The sequence below is a fragment of the Micropterus salmoides genome, unplaced genomic scaffold (assembly GCF_014851395.1).
Source record: "Micropterus salmoides isolate LMB-PRFRI ecotype aquatic unplaced genomic scaffold, ASM1485139v1 Ms_hic_scaffold_15, whole genome shotgun sequence".
Lineage (NCBI taxonomy): Eukaryota > Metazoa > Chordata > Actinopteri > Centrarchiformes > Centrarchidae > Micropterus > Micropterus salmoides.
In genome coordinates, this window is record NW_024040596.1 from 4,493,065 (window position 1) to 4,509,948 (window position 16,884).

Here is a 16,884-nt window from a genome sequence, read left to right on the forward strand (position 1 = left end):
GAATCAACTAAAACAACAATCTTTAGGGGTGAAACAAAGAACTCAAGAAGTCAGCTTTTCTAAGACCAGCCTGAATTGAAATACATGATGGGAGAAGCATGAAAAAGGCAGGTTTACCAACACAGTCTAAACAGAAACGGCTCCAGCTAAACCACGGACTATAGGGTTCGTACAGAGCTTGAGCTCTCTAATCTTCCCACTTGACCCATTTTAACAGCAGTTTTGTTGCCCATTTTGCTCAAACAAAAAAAAAAAACCCAACCAAAACAAGAACATGCCAAACAGAGAGAGGTGGAAGAAAAAATCCAATGTGATTCTGAAGATGTCTGTAATTATTTTTTAAGCATGTTAATAAATAATCCAAATAATAATGCTTTTTAAAGGTTAGACTCAGATTGAATTGGGTTTCCAGGAACATAAAAATATGTGGAAGTTGATCCTCTAAGCAGTCTTGGGAACAGACCCAGCCAGTGTCACACGCTGTCAACTTCTTCAGTTGGTTTAATGAGTGTTGGAGCTGAGCTGAACAGAATTAACCAGCAACTGAGAGGCCTTTAAAAAAATATGACTCACATCAACTTTTTAACCTCAAATTAAAATCAAAGAAACCCAACCTAAAATTCCCCAGGTGAGTGTAAATCCTTGCTCTGACTCACCAATGTTTTGTCGGAATACATGCCCCTGAGCATATGTTATACCATGACTGTGAGCACACTGGAAAATGAGTTTACATCACGCCAGCACATTACAAGATGCTTTGCTGTCACAGTAGAAACAATAATTGATTGTTAAAATCCAGATATAGAAGCAGACTCTGCGAGCCTGATCTCGTCTGGAAGACTGATCCAGAGTGTTGGGGCCCTGACAGCAAAGGCCCCGTCTCCTTTGGTTTTTAGCCTCGACCAAGGATGCTAAAACTGGGGCGATATGCTCATGATTGGAATAATTGTAGTTGATTAATTGATTTCCAACGGAGACATCTATCAAGGGAGTTACAATAGTCGAGGCGGGAGGAGATAAAAGCATGAATGAGTTTCTTCAGACCTGTGGCTATATTTCTCAAATGATAAAATCATAACTGAACAACTTTCTTTACGTTAACTCAATACTGGACAGTTAATTCAGATTTCAAACACATTTTTTCTTATAAAGCACTTTTCTAACACTTACTAATCATCATCGCTTTGATTCAGTACTGTCAGAGGTGAAATTGCACAAGGGTACTTGTATTATCTATAAATGTGGAGCATTGCATTGTGGGACTGTTAGTAGAACGTTTGAAGATATCAGCTGATATTGTCAACACAAATGTGCAGATAAATTATTAAGCAGACTCTCAGTCTACCCTGTCTGTGCACGAAGTAATAATTAAAGTGCATCTGCTGTACTTAGTCACTTTTCATAAATTCTGAAATGCGCTTTGTGCAACATCAGCATTTATTTGATATAACTGAACCAAACAGAATCAGGGGATCACTGTTGATCTAGCTCTATTACCTTAAGAGCTTTTAATGTGAAGCAGATGCAAAAAGTGCCAGCATTGACTTCAAACGATCAGTGAATACACCTGCGTTCTGACTGTTTCTGCTACAGAAAGAGAAACCCTTTGGTGGGGAAGCATACCAATAGTGATGTGGCCATAATAAAAGGGTGGTTAGAGATGTTTATCTTCTACAGCATGTCTTACTTTCTGAATCACATAGCATAGCAAGAAGTGGCCAGTCATAAAATCAATGATTAAACTGCTTAAAATATGATGAAGAAACCACAAGTGAACATTTTGGCAAACACTAAGGAACTCAAAGAACTTGAGAACTGTACAACTTGCTGTTGCTTGTTGGCTCTATTAGTCAAAAGGTACATTATGGTCACATTCCAAGATGTGCTCATATCTAATAAAATAGAGGCCCACTTCTTTGGCGTGCAGACTGTCCACTGACAAACTTCCCAGGCTATCAGCATTCTTAAGATTCTTCTGCCAGTCACGCAGGACAATTTATTGACTGACCATCTAACGACCTTGATGCAATGCTTCAACACAGACAATTCAAGGTTTATAGTTCCTTACATTACAGATTGACATTCACATCAATAGGGTGTGTTGCACGTTGAAGACTAACAATATTTCGACAACCATTAAACTGCTCCATAACACTGACACAAGGGGTTTGGCCGGAATAGGTTAGTTTCCATCACCCTGAAAGGCTTACAAAGAAGTCTGGATCATTAGCTACAAATTATAAAGCCCATGTCTAGGCATGTGCCTAGACACTGATCGCTCAAGCAATTTCAAATGCTGTCCTCCAAAATAAGAGAAAAGCAGAATTGATGATGCTGGATTTTAGTGTTTCATCAGCATCTTACGAATATCTTGTGTGGTTTGGCCTGATAGAACATGAATAATAATTAATAACACTGATGGTGATTGGTTAGTAAAGGTGTAAGTAGGGCTGGGCAATTAAACAATTGGAGTTTAATTGACCAGCAATAGAATTATATATAATAAATATTCAATATCATCAATAAATATTTGGTTTAATTCATTTGAATCGCGAACAAATTAGCACTTAATATTTCTAATAAAATATTAATTTTGTTGAGGAAAAGGGACTGAAAAAGGATTTACTAATCATATTTGTTAAATGTTCTATCATAAGTTTTAAATGTTCTTGCTCAGATTTGTTAAGTGATCCACTGTTTGGCAAAGTTTAACCACACAATTAACCATCTGCTTTCTTCAATTTTCACTCAGGAGCGAAAATAAGCTGTTAAACTTAAAAAATAACGATAACAGATTATATAAAATGTTTTTGTAAGACATCAGAAAAAAGGCAGCACTTTTTTTGCTCAAAGAATTTCACATGTTTATTTGTGAAATAGTTCTTGCATAGAGCGTGAACATTTATACATTCCTTAGTGGTTTTAAAGCTACTTTTTGTAATGCTTGGGGCTGACAGATGCTGACATTTCAATGATATTTATCATCTATGGAGCACAGTGAGAAGTTCCTGAGCCATGTCCATAAGGATTTTAGTTTAAGCATAGGGTTTTAAACTTCAGCAGCTGTATGTCCTAATGCAGTCAAGATTACAAGTAAAATATGTTAGCAGTTGGTCTGCTGTCTGTAATTTAAGCTTCCTCTAATTCCCCCCCCCTTTTCATCATTCTCAGTATTCTCAGATTAGAACTTTTTTTTGTGCTGCAAACTCTGGCCTCCTCTACTGAAAGTATGCTAAAATCTGTTTGACACAAGCTAAGTTACAATCTGCCAAGAAAAGTTTAAAAAAAACTTGGAAAACTCTTGAAAACTGAATTATAAGGAAACCCCTTCCTGTGAGCTTCATGGATTGTATCCTCTCTAGAGATGGAAAGTAAATACAAAATTTTGATAATGTGACATTTATAGGTACGCAGTGCCACTTCAGCTCCCTCACTCATCTATTTATCTTCATGGTCCATAAGACTCTCACACTCACCACGATTGCACCCATTCTACCTGCCTACACAGGTCTAAGATTTACCACGCAGCTAAAAATGCTGGCAAAGCTGCAAATATATATGCACATCCCCTCAGCAGTCAGCATAAGCCAGGAATGAATTTCCTTCCATTCCTGTTGTTGCTCCTAAATGCATAAGTAAATAACATCCTCCACTGAAGACGTGGGCTTCATGCGGAAAGAATGTGCATGCAGATCTCATTTGTACGTAGTCAGTTTGTGTAAGGAACGGTTTCACTCTGTTGGCCAGTCCCGTCTCTTTGTCCTCTTGCTGGTTCTTTGAACCTGCTAGGCCTTGCTCAAGTGTTGAGTTTCAGCTTTGCACAGCACTTCAAGAACATGTCAATGCGGATCAACACTGACAGTAAATCCGACCATGAAACGGTGGTAAAACACTTCTTTTTCTGTCACAAAGCTCCCTCTTTTCATGGGAGGGAATCATGAGCCCAAACCCTTGACATTTGCAGGAGACTGATACAAATTCCACAGTGAGGACACCGCTGCAACAAATGAGACAAAAGCAGTGAATGTGGGCTCCCCCACTTATCGCCCCTGCACTGGACAATTACATATGTAAATTTATTTTGAGCAGACAAATCACTGAGTTGGTTGAACTGATGCTCAAAGTTGTCACCATGTTTGAAAGAAGCTCACAGCTGAGAGCCCCTGCCAATTTCTTCAGTCCAATTTCTTGCTACTTGGCTACTGAGTACCAATCACATCTGATTCATATAGATTAATGAGAAGTATAGACTTTGGACCTTTCCCTTAGCTGGTCCACAAAAGGCAAAGTCTCTTCCCCTACAGTAGAAGGGGTGCTGACGGGGGCACAAACTTTTAGCTTACCAGGAATAACACCTTCAAATTTCCCCTCAGTGAAAAATGCTGGCTAGCTTATACTTCACCTTCAACTGACACTTTAATCCTCTATACTGAATGGAGAGACAATAGCTGGAAGGGAATGACGTTATGCCTATGGCTATATCAGAGGCCCGGGGGATACAGTAGATGAAGAGAAGTAAGTGGGACAAAGAGGGCTTTCATCAACAAGACAATATAAGGGCCCTCAATTAGTACAGGCCAGGCTAGGGTCCGGGGTGCCAGCGTCCATTGTTCCCTCCGCTGGGCACTTCAGCACAAAAAGCCCACAGGTCATGCTCTTCCTCTGTTTCTGCTTAAGCCAAGCAAAGGCATGTTATAATCCACGTGATGGGGCTTTGGTGAACTGGTGCCCCAACCTGATCCAAAAGAAGTGAACTTAGTGAACCAGCTGAAAAATATCTTGACCCCACAGCCGAGGGGTATGACTAAATTTAATTTATTGAATTTAGCTAGGTATTTCAAAAATGATAAATAAGAGGTTGGACAGAATAATCTTATCTAAACCTGCATCAATGGTATTTCTCTTGTGCAAAGTAAACTCAGACAATGCGCTGCCAACTCTTCCGACAAGCAACAGGAAACATTTAGTTTCAGGGCAGACTGAAGACACACACAATTACACAGATAAAGATCAAAATATAGGTTAGAGCAATGATTCTCAAATAAAACCTATGTCTCTGATCTGATCTAGTGTATGTACAGCATGCCAAACCAGAAATCTAAAGTTACTCTCACCCGAAGACATTCCTAGAGCAGTGGCCTTATCGTAGCTTTCACAGAGAGAAAGAGTAGAAGGGGGGAAACAAGAGACTGAGTGAAAACAAGTACAAAACCTGCCCAAGGCCAGTGTGTACCTGTTGGGACCTACATCAAGCCAACAGTGGGCCTCCAGGTACAATTGAGCCATGTATTGCTAAACAAACACACACTTCTTCTATTTTATTTTATTTGATATTTTCTCTCACTGAGGTGCAGCGGATGTGCATTTCTGCAGCCAGCAGGCCTTACGCTGTAGTCTTTAGGCAATGTGAGGCTATGTTTTTTGAACTTTGGCCTTGAGATCATGTCTGGTTCCCATTTCAGTAAAAACACAATTAGTGTGGCATGATGCAGTGCTGTATAATAAACTACCCAACTGTATATAAAGTAGTTAAAATGAGTTCAACCATAAACATCTACAGCAGTAAAATGCAACATAGAAAAAAAAATCAATCCAAATACATCATATATAATAGTAAAATGCTACCAGAGACCATTTTACTTCAATATAACTACCTTAAGTGCATTTTGCTATAATGCTTGCTTACTTTTATTTTAAGGTTTAGAATGCAGAACTTTTACTTGTAGTGGAGTATTTTCAAAGTTATGCTGGTATTAGTACTTTTGCTTAAGTAATGGACCTGAATACTAACCACCTCTGGTTTGCACACCCACTGCCTAACTGCACCTGTGTGTTACCGGTCACGACATCCCCTTTAAGAAAACTTTGCCATAATAAATAAATAGCCTAAAACCTCCCAGATACGTTTCTGAGTTGAAACATATTTACAAGTAATTAGAGCGATTAGAGGAGTTTTCCACAGCGAAAAAAATCACATTGCTCATAGCTGCTAACTAGCTTGACCATCAGCAGCGACCAGCAGAAGCACTGGTAATCTGCTATATCACACATTAATTAATATTCACATATATTCGATATATTCGACATATCGCCCAGCCATAGTAGGCGACAGGGTGAAACTGATTCTTTAATGCAACATTAAATGATACTGTCTCATCATCAAACTCGACATATCGCCATTTTTTGTCCCTTTTTAAAGCCCTTCTGATAATATGCAGACACATATTTATCAGTTTTTGCTTACACTGCTTTACAAACAGGCTCATCTAATCTGAAAAGTTAGATTTTAAAGAGCAATACAGCAATAGAATTAAAATGCAAATATTGTCATTACATAAGCACATGTTCTGAGAATTATTCTATTTGCAACCTTCTGATGTTTTTATTTCACTTCATTTGAAAAGCATTGCCAGCTGAAAGTCAGTAAAGGAGCCAGATGACTTTCACAAACCTTCAGTTTGTTCTGAAAGGGAAATGGGACCGGTTTGGTGATAGCTGGCTGATGGAGACAGCTAACCAAGAAGCTGAGCTTGTTCCCATGCTGTGTAGTGCTCCCAACAAGCTTCACAAATAAAATTGTAACTTTTGTGTATTGACAAAATGGCCACACAGCCTGCGTAGCAAAAGCAACAGATTATCAGCGCAGCAGCAGCCCCAATGCTCCGTCTGTCTCTACACGTGTTTTGGCAGCGCTCAGAGAACAAACACACAATCGCTGTAGTTAAATGCATTAAATGACAAACAAAATTGGCAAATTGTTAAAATACGTTTCGGATCATGTTTATGTGCATATAGGGTGAACTGTTATATGGCCTGTGTAGATAGCTGGATTGATTAAAATAATCGCTTATCTGTTCCGTCAAATGCGGTTGAGTAGGACGACTGAAACACCTCCTGTGTAGACAAGCTGTTCAGAGAGAAATAAAACCCATGTGAGAAGACATGGGTCGACTACACCATAATGCAGCCTGGATGAACACTGACACTTTCACTATTCTCTTGCATTCTATTATGCTTTTTACTTGGTTGGACACATTCAAGACAGGAAACTCAAGGTTACAAAAACTTTACACACTAGTACCGCGCTCAGATAATAAGGTTATAAACTGGAACCGTGAAACCACTGGGTCCTGTTGAACATGGCTCTAACTAATTTCATGGGATGCCTCAGTAAGCCAAGCGGCCGCAGAGGGAGGCATTTGACTGAAGATCTTACAGCCCATCTCCCTGACTGATACTGCCACTGTCTCGGCAGACGAATGGCCCTGCAAATCTTTCACTGGATCCCTAAATATTTGATGTCCCCATGTTGGCCGATGTTGCTCCTCTCTAAACCTCTCAATGGATGGCACTGTGCCACCAGGCCCATAACAACCACAGAGTGAATAGAGGGCACCCTTTATTGTCTGCAAGCTCATGATTCACGCAACAATTAGCAGCTTCCAAATTACAACCAACCAAGGCATTCACTTTGTAGAACTCCAGGCTCAGCGCATGATCTTCTGCAGTGGTGTAATGTAACTAAGTACATTTACTCAAGCACTGTACGTAAGAACCATTTTAAGGGACTTTACTTACATATTTCCATTGTATTCTACTTTATACTTCTAATGCACCACATTTCAGTAGGAAAACTTATACATTATACTCCACTACATTAGTTTAAAGCTAATTGCTTTTGAGTTGGGGGCCGTCACATTTCAGATGTCGGTGAGTTGTTAGCAGCAGTCCCAATTAAACTTCTCAGATGATATCATTTAAATAACAGTTTAAGGCTCAAAGAGGTCAAATTATGCAATATTGTATATTAATATGATTATTAACTTCCACTGACCATCTCAAGACCCCTGAGATTAATCTTGTAACCCTTTGCAGGGGCCCAACCCCTAGGTTGGGAACCAGCATGCTAAACTGCATATAGTGTTTATAAAGTAGTACAGTAAAATGCTGCAAAACATGTGATTTTACTTTTGATACTTAATGTAAATTTAGCTTACACTACTTAAATACTTTAACTACTTAAGTAGATTTTTTAATTTAGTGTGAGTACTTTGACATTTTGGTACTGGAACTTACGTAAAGGATCTGAGAACTTCTTCGAGTACATCCAGAAAGTCCAACTCTCAGTTTCTGACTGGTACAGTGAAGATGGGCCATGTCATGGAATCCCATCCCTCACCCAAAGTCCTACTTCCGGCAAGACCATACGAAAGTGGAGGACAGAGGTGCAGGACTCAGCAAATCCCTCTTTTGTCACAGGAGCTCTAGACCTGATAGTAATCTCCCTGTCCCATGGGATTCTCCTCAGTTCATACCCCCATGGTGTGAGATTTGTGAGGGGGTAAAAAGAGAAGTGCCTACAGACATGGCAGCTCTTGAAGGACGGGTGAATGAGTGGAATTCAAGGATGCCTTGAAAAGCACCCGGCACGTCATGAGAATCAATCAGAAGATAAGATGTGGAGAGCAAAAAGAGGGATATAACGGCAAAGTGAGGTTTGAAAAAGCACAATGGCATTCCGAGAGGGGCCTCATGAAATGCTGAATGGTCTATTCATTCATTAAAAAAGCGCATTGGGTGGTAGAAGGTGCGTGTATTAACAATGTTCACATCTGACCGCTAAAATATGCTTATTTCAAGTCTGAATCTGCAAAGTATCTTTGAAAAAATGTCAGAGGGTCGCATCATAACTGTAGATATGAAGCGGCCTATATAGTCTTGGTCACTCTGGATCCGTCCTGGCTCACGGAGAGTTAAAGGCTTATGGTATAGGTTTCTTAGGACAAGAGAATGTAAATGGGTGGAGGGGAGGGTCTCCTGTTTCATGCCTCTCTGTGTTCAGCAGGCTGTCAGTGAGGACAAGTGAACACTCTCTAAAGCTGGAGACAGGGACAAAGTGCCAGGTAGACGGATCTGGTTTCCTTTGCTACAGCCAAATACGGCTTTGTGGTGGAAAAATCTGCACCTGGTGGTCATGGAAACCAGTGTTAACCCAGGCTACAGCTTACAGTGCTGTCAAAGCGACCACAAAGAGGAGAAGTAAGTCTGGCTTGAAATGTAATGTTTTCTGAAGAGGCTGTACACCCTTTGCCAGGGTAATCTGCGTGGTTGATATGTCTATAACAGCATTATGGTTTTCTTACTTTACAGTGCAATGCGACTGTGGCTATGCTCACCCTTGACAGATTTCATTATGGGGCTTTTTGCTGCTTGACGCGGCTTGGTAGCGTGCTTCAACATGCTTTAGTCTATCAGTAGTCCTGCAACAAAGTTAATGGAATCACAATGTACATATGAAGAAGCTATCTCTACAGCGCTTATGTCCCAATTTTGTTATGCGCTGTATAATGCAACCACCCTTCATTTTGTCCAACAAAAAACAGAAGTCCTGTTATTTGCACAGCTTAGCTTCACACCTTCCATGAACTGTTACCTCGATTAAGGCTGGGAAAGACAAGCAAATAAGTAGGGTTTCACCGCAAACAGGAAAGAGGTGCTAAGAGGTAACAAGGCCCTCAGTGTGCCATTAGTGCTGGAGATAGTTGGGTGTACAGAGCAAGTGGCCCTACAAATCCTCTTCTCTTGGAGCATAAGCAGTAATTATGGTGTCCCTCTGTATTTTTCCGCTGTCAACCCAGCATTTTGACATCAGGGACAGCATGAGAGAACAGCCGAGCGCACCTGAAACGCTGAGCGGTGGGAACACATAAAAATACAAATAACAGCTGTCAGCAACATGCTAAAGGACGCTCTGCCCTGAAAACCAAGATGATAGGGAATCGCAAATACAGAACAAATACAGAGCAAAGCCCTGCAAGTGCTTTTCTTTACACATGACAATGCTAACAAAACTTTGTTGTCTACACAATCAATGTCAGATTTCCATGTCACAATATTAGATTTCTATTTCATGTCACTCGTTTGACTGGGGTCAGTTTTTATGTTTGTCATTTCTGTAAAATCCCATCCATAACATCTGCTAACTTTCAGTTCAGTTTGATGTAAATACTTGCAAGGTTTCAAATTGGGCTGGATGCATGACACACAATGGGCATATACACCTCACCTTCAGGGTGACAACAACACAAACAGCAATCCTAAAAAGTTCTAGTATTAATCAGTAATAGTACTATTATTTACTATTAATAGTAAAACCATCTACAGAATCTAAGAGTGTTTCTTAAGATCTTGGCACCAGAATTTCAGGGAATACACAATATTTACTTGATAGATAGAAATCATGAAAAACAAAGTGACAATCACGTCAACTTTACGTTTCCAACGTGTACATACACATTAAGTCAAACAGTATTCCTGGTGACTCAGGGGTGATCCTCGAACTGGGCCATGTTTCGCAATGTCCAGCGCTGATATACAACTCTTCAGATTCACTACGGGATCCAGATGGGTTGAATTAAATAATCAAAGCAGGATGTGACCACCATGGTTTTCCGACAAAAACACATCCACATTAAAGTAAACTACACCATATCTAGATTTCCTTTTCAGTCTCCTTAGAAAGTGTGTTTCTCATGTAGAGATCCTGGATTTTGACAGCTGTGTTGCATTAAGATTGTGGTCCTGTTATGCTGTATGAGTTTTAAGAGGCAGACAGAAATGGCCTTATAAAAACATCGTTGTGACAGTCTTTACGAAACAAAAAAACAACAGCTACGTATAGACTCAAGTGTTTTTACTGCAAAGCATCAGTTGGAATTTTAAAAGGCGTCTTTAGTCCACTACTTGCGCATTGAAACTTCCAACTCAAATTATCAGCAGAGAGCTTGTATCTGCATTGTGTCTTGGTGAGTGACAAAAGACAGTTGCCATTCTGGCACGAGTAAGAACATAACCCCATAAAGGAAGTGTCAATCCACTGAAAACGGTGAAAGAAAGGAGCCAGAAAGGGCGGTGCAGACATCTACTTGACATTTTGGATGACCCCCACCCACAACTCCACACACATGTAAGCCAAAGCTAAAAGTCACAAACCAGGCTATCTCCACACTGAAAGATATAAACCATCGTCCTGAGGTTTAATGGCCTTTTAAATACTGGTGGCTGACACAATATCCAGTAACAAAACAATGCTGAATTAACTCCCAAGCCTTTATATGAGGCTCCAAGATGTCAGTCATGAATAAGTAGGTTTACTGACTTGAAAATCCAGGGATTAGACATCACAAGGTTCACTGAGTCAACAGAATCTGTGCACAGTCGGTCCATTTATTTCAGTTGAGAGTTAAAATGATCCTATCAGAGCCACCAATCTGAAAGTCGTTCACCGCACAACACCTGACGTTTGTTCTTGAAAGGGTGGGAGTACTTACTGTCTGGAATATTACAATTGTGTCTTTTTTAGGAATTCGGAGTTTGTCCATTGAGAACATATGATTCTGTGATTTTTCAAATTAATCAAAATACATTTGATGATTTATTTGTTGGTACGTTGGTAATTCTTTATATCCTGACACTGAGCTGTTGCTGCCCAGAAGATTCAGATTTTACACTCTTATCTTGAAAACTTAATTGCCTGCTCTTCACTTATCCTGCAGCTCACTCCTTCTGTCTTGACCGAGCTCACACAACGTAAACCTGAATTAGCTTTGTGGTTATGGAATATACAGGGTCATGCTTCATTAAAATGCTTCTATTCGTTGACTACACAAAAAAAATAATACTAAGGCACAGGTGGGCCAAAGCACATAATGTGCATGTAATCACAATGTGTCAAGTTTAAATTCAGTCAAGGACCCGCTCTATCACTGAATTTCAGTTAGTCTTTATATCTTAAAAAAAAATGAAAATGAAAATCTTTTGAAAACCACAATGGACAAACAGACAGTTTGTAGATTAAATCATGTAGTATCATAAGTAATCCTGCAAATGCTACAGCTATACGTGACGTTTCAAACGGTGCTCTGCAACAGACGTACTATTCCATCATATATTACTACAACAGGAGTATCACCGACTTGGGCTTAAGATAATTGTATGGAAGTTGTAGAGTCACTTCAAACAGGAGCACTTTAAATCAAAAAGCTTGTACCTCACTTAGTAAAAACATAGATTCCTTACTTAAAGTATTTTCTATATGCTTTGGAGCAAATACAGTAATGTAGGGATTTTAAAAATGTTTTGTTATCTGTTCCCAGCACGCTGAAAGCCTGTCATCATGTCCCTGCACTGAAAAGGAGAAACCCCCAAGCCAGCTGTGATTCTTAATGTGGCATCTAATTCAGCCATTAAATGGCACGGTGGGGTGTCCCCCTACAGCCGCTCCCCTCCCCCCGCCTCGTCCTGCTCCCCTCGGGGAAAACCACGCTGGGTGCATGTCAAAGATCACATGACAATAGGGATTCCTGACCCAGCCAGGGACTGGGAATGAATCAGACCTAATTCAACCATGTCGCAGGCAGCCGAAGGCACTGCTCTTGAGACAGAGTGTCTGGCCTCTTCAACCAGGACGCACACAGACAGGACAGCATTCCTGTGAAAATCTCACACTGTTTAAGTGTTTCTTGCAACATGTTTTACGCTCTTTCAGTTTGTTTTTTACCTGTTCTGACCTCCATTGAAGTTAAAGATGGAGTATTATCAAGATTTGATATGTTTATATAAAAGAGAACATAAAAAGGAGTTTGATCAAACCTGTTCAGAGTACTAGGTGGTTGGGTTAGTTACAAAAGACAATACAATGAGCAGTAGAAGGGGTTTGGTCAATTTCACATATATACAAGTGTGTCTTCTCCCAAAGCCCCTAAAATACCGCTACTAGCTGGTGGTGATCACAGTCAATCAAATATTAATCGAAGTCCTCTCAGTTTCCTCTCGCTATCGTCTGACAGCTACACACTTCTCCAACTGAAGTTTTACTAAATTAAACGAATGACAGGTTCAAAGATAAATTATTCAGCGGCAGAAAAGAGTTCTTTCATTCAGCGGCTCATATAGCCCTTTAACACTGTTAGCATTGTGTGTGTAAAAATACTTAAAGTTCAGCATTCATTTGTGTTAACAGGTCATTACACCGGAGTAAAAGGGGGGGAAAGCATTTTTCAGTAGTAAACTGCAGCCACTACAAGCAACAGTCTCTGGTCAGACTCAGAGCAAGACAAAGTACAAAGAAGGAATGTAGGTTTCTGAGCACTGCAGACTTTGGACAGGAGAAACCCTGTTAACAGTCCCAAAGACTCTTTGACCTTGTCTGAATGAACAAACTATGTTTCATCACTGAATCATGACAATGTGTCATCCCAGCTTTGTAGCAGCCATGCAAGTCAGTTAGTGAAGGTGCTGTAGAGCCAAGAATACGCAGTCGACAAATACAATCCAAGCCAAAGACAAGATAGCAATGAAGAACACCGTGCTCAACATACAGCAGCAGTTAAGCATCATACCTGTTGTGGAGCTTCCTCAGGTTTAGTCCTTTTACTTTTTGTGTAAACTGAGGGGCAAATGCAGTGGCCTCTAGTTTTACCAATCTCAGTCTTCACTTATTTATAAAGGTGTTACAACAAATTAAATTGCGAAGATAAATTCCAGCAGCATAAAGGATCTTTGTCAATGTAAGCTAGTATTTTGATATTTAAACTTTTATTATGGCGATAACTTGATTTTATTGGAAGATGCAGAAACCAAATGCACAGAAGTTAACTGTTCGACACAACTGGGGCGCTAGAACACATTATGAATGCTGCAAAGGTTACTACTAGAAGAAGGTACAGTTTACTAAGCTATAAGCTATATATTCAGTATCAGTTCTTACCTGGCCACCGCGATGCAGCTGGACTGACGAGAATAAGGACGCAGCAGAGAAGGCGCTCCAGCCGTGAGCAACACCTGCAGAGGAAGCAAGCAGTCATTCACAACTTTACCGCGATACTAACAGCTACTAAAAGGTGAAATAAAAACGTACCTCATCTTCATCTCTTCTTTCACTGACACAGAGTGGGAAATCTACATAGACTATTCGGGGGTAACGGGGTGTAAGGACTGTTCACCGCTTCCCTGCAGCACCGCTGCTGCTGCACGCTGCTGGAACAGCTGATGGGGACGCGGCGCCTCGCTGGAAGCAGAGAAGAAGTGTGGAGAGGGAGAGCGGTGACCTGGAGGAGTTCACTTCAGGGACTTCCGCCAGGTCCTAAAAGGGAACAAATTCCACTCATTTTCAAGTTACAGTCTGTATGTTTAGGGACCCGTGTCATCCAAAACTATCCAACAAATATAATAACAATAATAATAATAATAAATGGGTGCTTTATTATTTTGTGTAATGGTTTAACACATTTTTAATGTTTGTTATTTATTTCTGGGTTTAAAACCTTTCCTTTCCCCCTCGTTCACACATTTTAACAATGCAGAGAGAACAGAGAGCCTGTGTATCCTGAGACGAACCTGTCAAGCCCACGGGCATGGCCCTCCACTGACAGAAGCTGGAGGGGATGTGAATAGGTGAAAAACTACAACATGAACTGTGTAAAACGAAGTTTTTCCCGCCGGAAAATCTTCCTTCATTCATGCAGACACACTGTCACTACCCTCTCCAGCTGTAGTGGCCTCACAAGAATGGACTTGACAAGATAATGACCACATGTAGTTTCAGTGAAGGCTTGTTGACTTTGGTTTATCCTGCTTAGAGGTAAGAGAAAGGTGAGGCCTCCACGAGTAAAGCAGACTGTAATTGGTAATGTGAAAATAAATCAAACTGTATTCCTCTAAGGTGTTCTTACTAGGTGATTTAATCCATTTAAGAGAGAATAACGTCTGCATTACTAGAAAGTAAGATCATACTGGCTGAACTAATTATACAATCAAACCTACGTGAAGTAGTTTTTTTAGCTCACTGGGCCACTAAATTACAAAGAATGAACGAATTGAACAATTAAATCTGAAAAACTCGAATTTAACAAACTTTGTATTTGCCTTGAAAAACATGGACTGGATCAGCTGAGTTGTGGCATGTTCCACTTACATATGATGAACACCAGATGGCGAAGTCGGTGTTCTTTTCAGAGGAAACATCTGATCTGGTCCTGTGCCACTCATCACTGCATGCTGTCAGCCGGTGCACGCTGACACAGTCTCCACATCTGAGTAGGTCGTAGGCTCGTTAGATTGAAGAAGCAGCAACTGCGATAATGATGTAAAAACTCCAAAACGTTTAATTGATTGTGACAGAGGAGAAAGAGCAGTCACCCCACCCAGGGTGCCAAATTGCATCTTGACCAGAATACCAAAGACCCAGGCTAAGTGGTGCAGCAGTCACAGCGCATACTCAACCATGGTGACAGTGGTCTGTCACACTGCACTCCCCTGACAGACGGGCAAATCTCTCCCAGATTTGAACCCGTAGTCTACAGGGTACCAAACATGCAACATGACCACAATGCCAAAGAGCTAGGCTCGTATGGTTGAGGCCTACTCAACCATAGCACAACCGTAAAACACAAAAGAAGCAGCTGAATATAATCACTAAAGTGTCTTAACCTCAGATTTGCTTTTGTCTACACTGCCACAAACAAGAGAGAAGATTTTATCCATTTGTTGATGCAGCAGTTCTAGGTAGAAATACCTAGATACATGTCTTGGTTTTACAGTTGTGATTGGTCGGTTTTATAACATTAATAAAACATGTAAATTTGTCAATATGTGTCTCAGGTTCTGATAGCTTCTTTAAAACTTCTTTGAGTACGTAAGGTGAGTTTGTTATCACAGGAAAAGGCATTGGGTTCAGTCCTCCGGCACAATGCATTAGACTCGGCTGTATTAGTCTCTATCTGTAGGCCTCCGGGCTACTGTCTGAACACGTCCACCGCTCTGTGGATGTCTGCTTTGCTCACATTCCAGTGTCAGGGAAAAGAAAGGCAAAATTGTCTGTTAAATGCTATGTTGCAGTGGAACCTTACAGAGAGCAGGGCGGGATTTTTTCCTCAGAGAGGAACATATAGCGCATACTGCAGCTCCGTAATGAAAACACAACTTCAGTTATTATCACCTGACATGAGCAATGTGTCACAGTTATTAGTACTGGGAGCAACAATGCAGACTTGCTGCAGTACATGATCACTGGGTATAAAAATGAAAATGCCAATTTCTTTATTTATTCATTTATAAATTATTTATTTTTCAATAGAATTTGTTTGTTCTGTTAATGCTAGTAACAGGTTCAGTGTTAACTTTATTCAGAGGTATAGTGCTCAAAGTACCAACAGCTGCTCAGTGAAAACAAGCTTCAAACTTCTGCTTGTATATTGTTTTGCTGTCATCGCATCATAGATAGATAGATATGATAGATATGATCGTTTGACCCTCAAGGTGTCTATTTAAAAACTTTTTCGAGTCCACATTGGAATGACACACCTCACATGTGTGTGTGTGTATATATATATATATATATATATATATATATATTATTCTTATTATTTATTTTTCTTGACAGTCAGTGTTGACTAACCAGATGGTTGTTCTGTTGATACTGTCAACACTGTTTAGATTTAAAAGCTTCACACCCTTTTCTAGTCCAGTGATTTACTGGTCTTGTGATAGATGACCGCTTGACTGAAATGTTTTTCCATCATAATTTCAACCCAGCTGTTCTGTGAGTTTATCAATGAAAACAGTGTAACAAATGTGTGTAATCCCATTTCTGTAAAGAATAATATTTATAAGACTATTTAAGAATTTAAGTAAAAAACAAACATAAAAACATTTCAGTGTTTATTTGTACCGACATGAGAGCCTCAGATTGGTTGTGCATTTTGAAACCTGCACCAACATCTGCTGCTGGTGAACTAGTTTTCTGCCCTTAAGAAACTTTACTTGGGGATTTATTTTTCGTGGTGTGGTAAACTCTAATCCTTTTGTGTTCTTTGTCACCTATGA

General features: G+C 40.1%; 1 protein-coding gene across 1 annotated transcript in view; it reads right to left on the reverse strand.

Moving 5' to 3' along the window:
- Positions 1 to 14,077, reverse strand: part of LOC119903834 (collagen alpha-1(XVIII) chain-like) — a 78,003-nt gene extending 63,926 nt beyond the window's left edge. The window contains 2 exon segments of the mRNA XM_038720082.1: positions 13,769 to 13,842; positions 13,919 to 14,077. Coding sequence (XP_038576010.1) covers positions 13,769 to 13,842; positions 13,919 to 13,929 — 85 coding nt within the window. The 5' untranslated portion in view covers positions 13,930 to 14,077.
- Between the last annotated feature and the right edge of the window lie 2,807 nt (positions 14,078 to 16,884).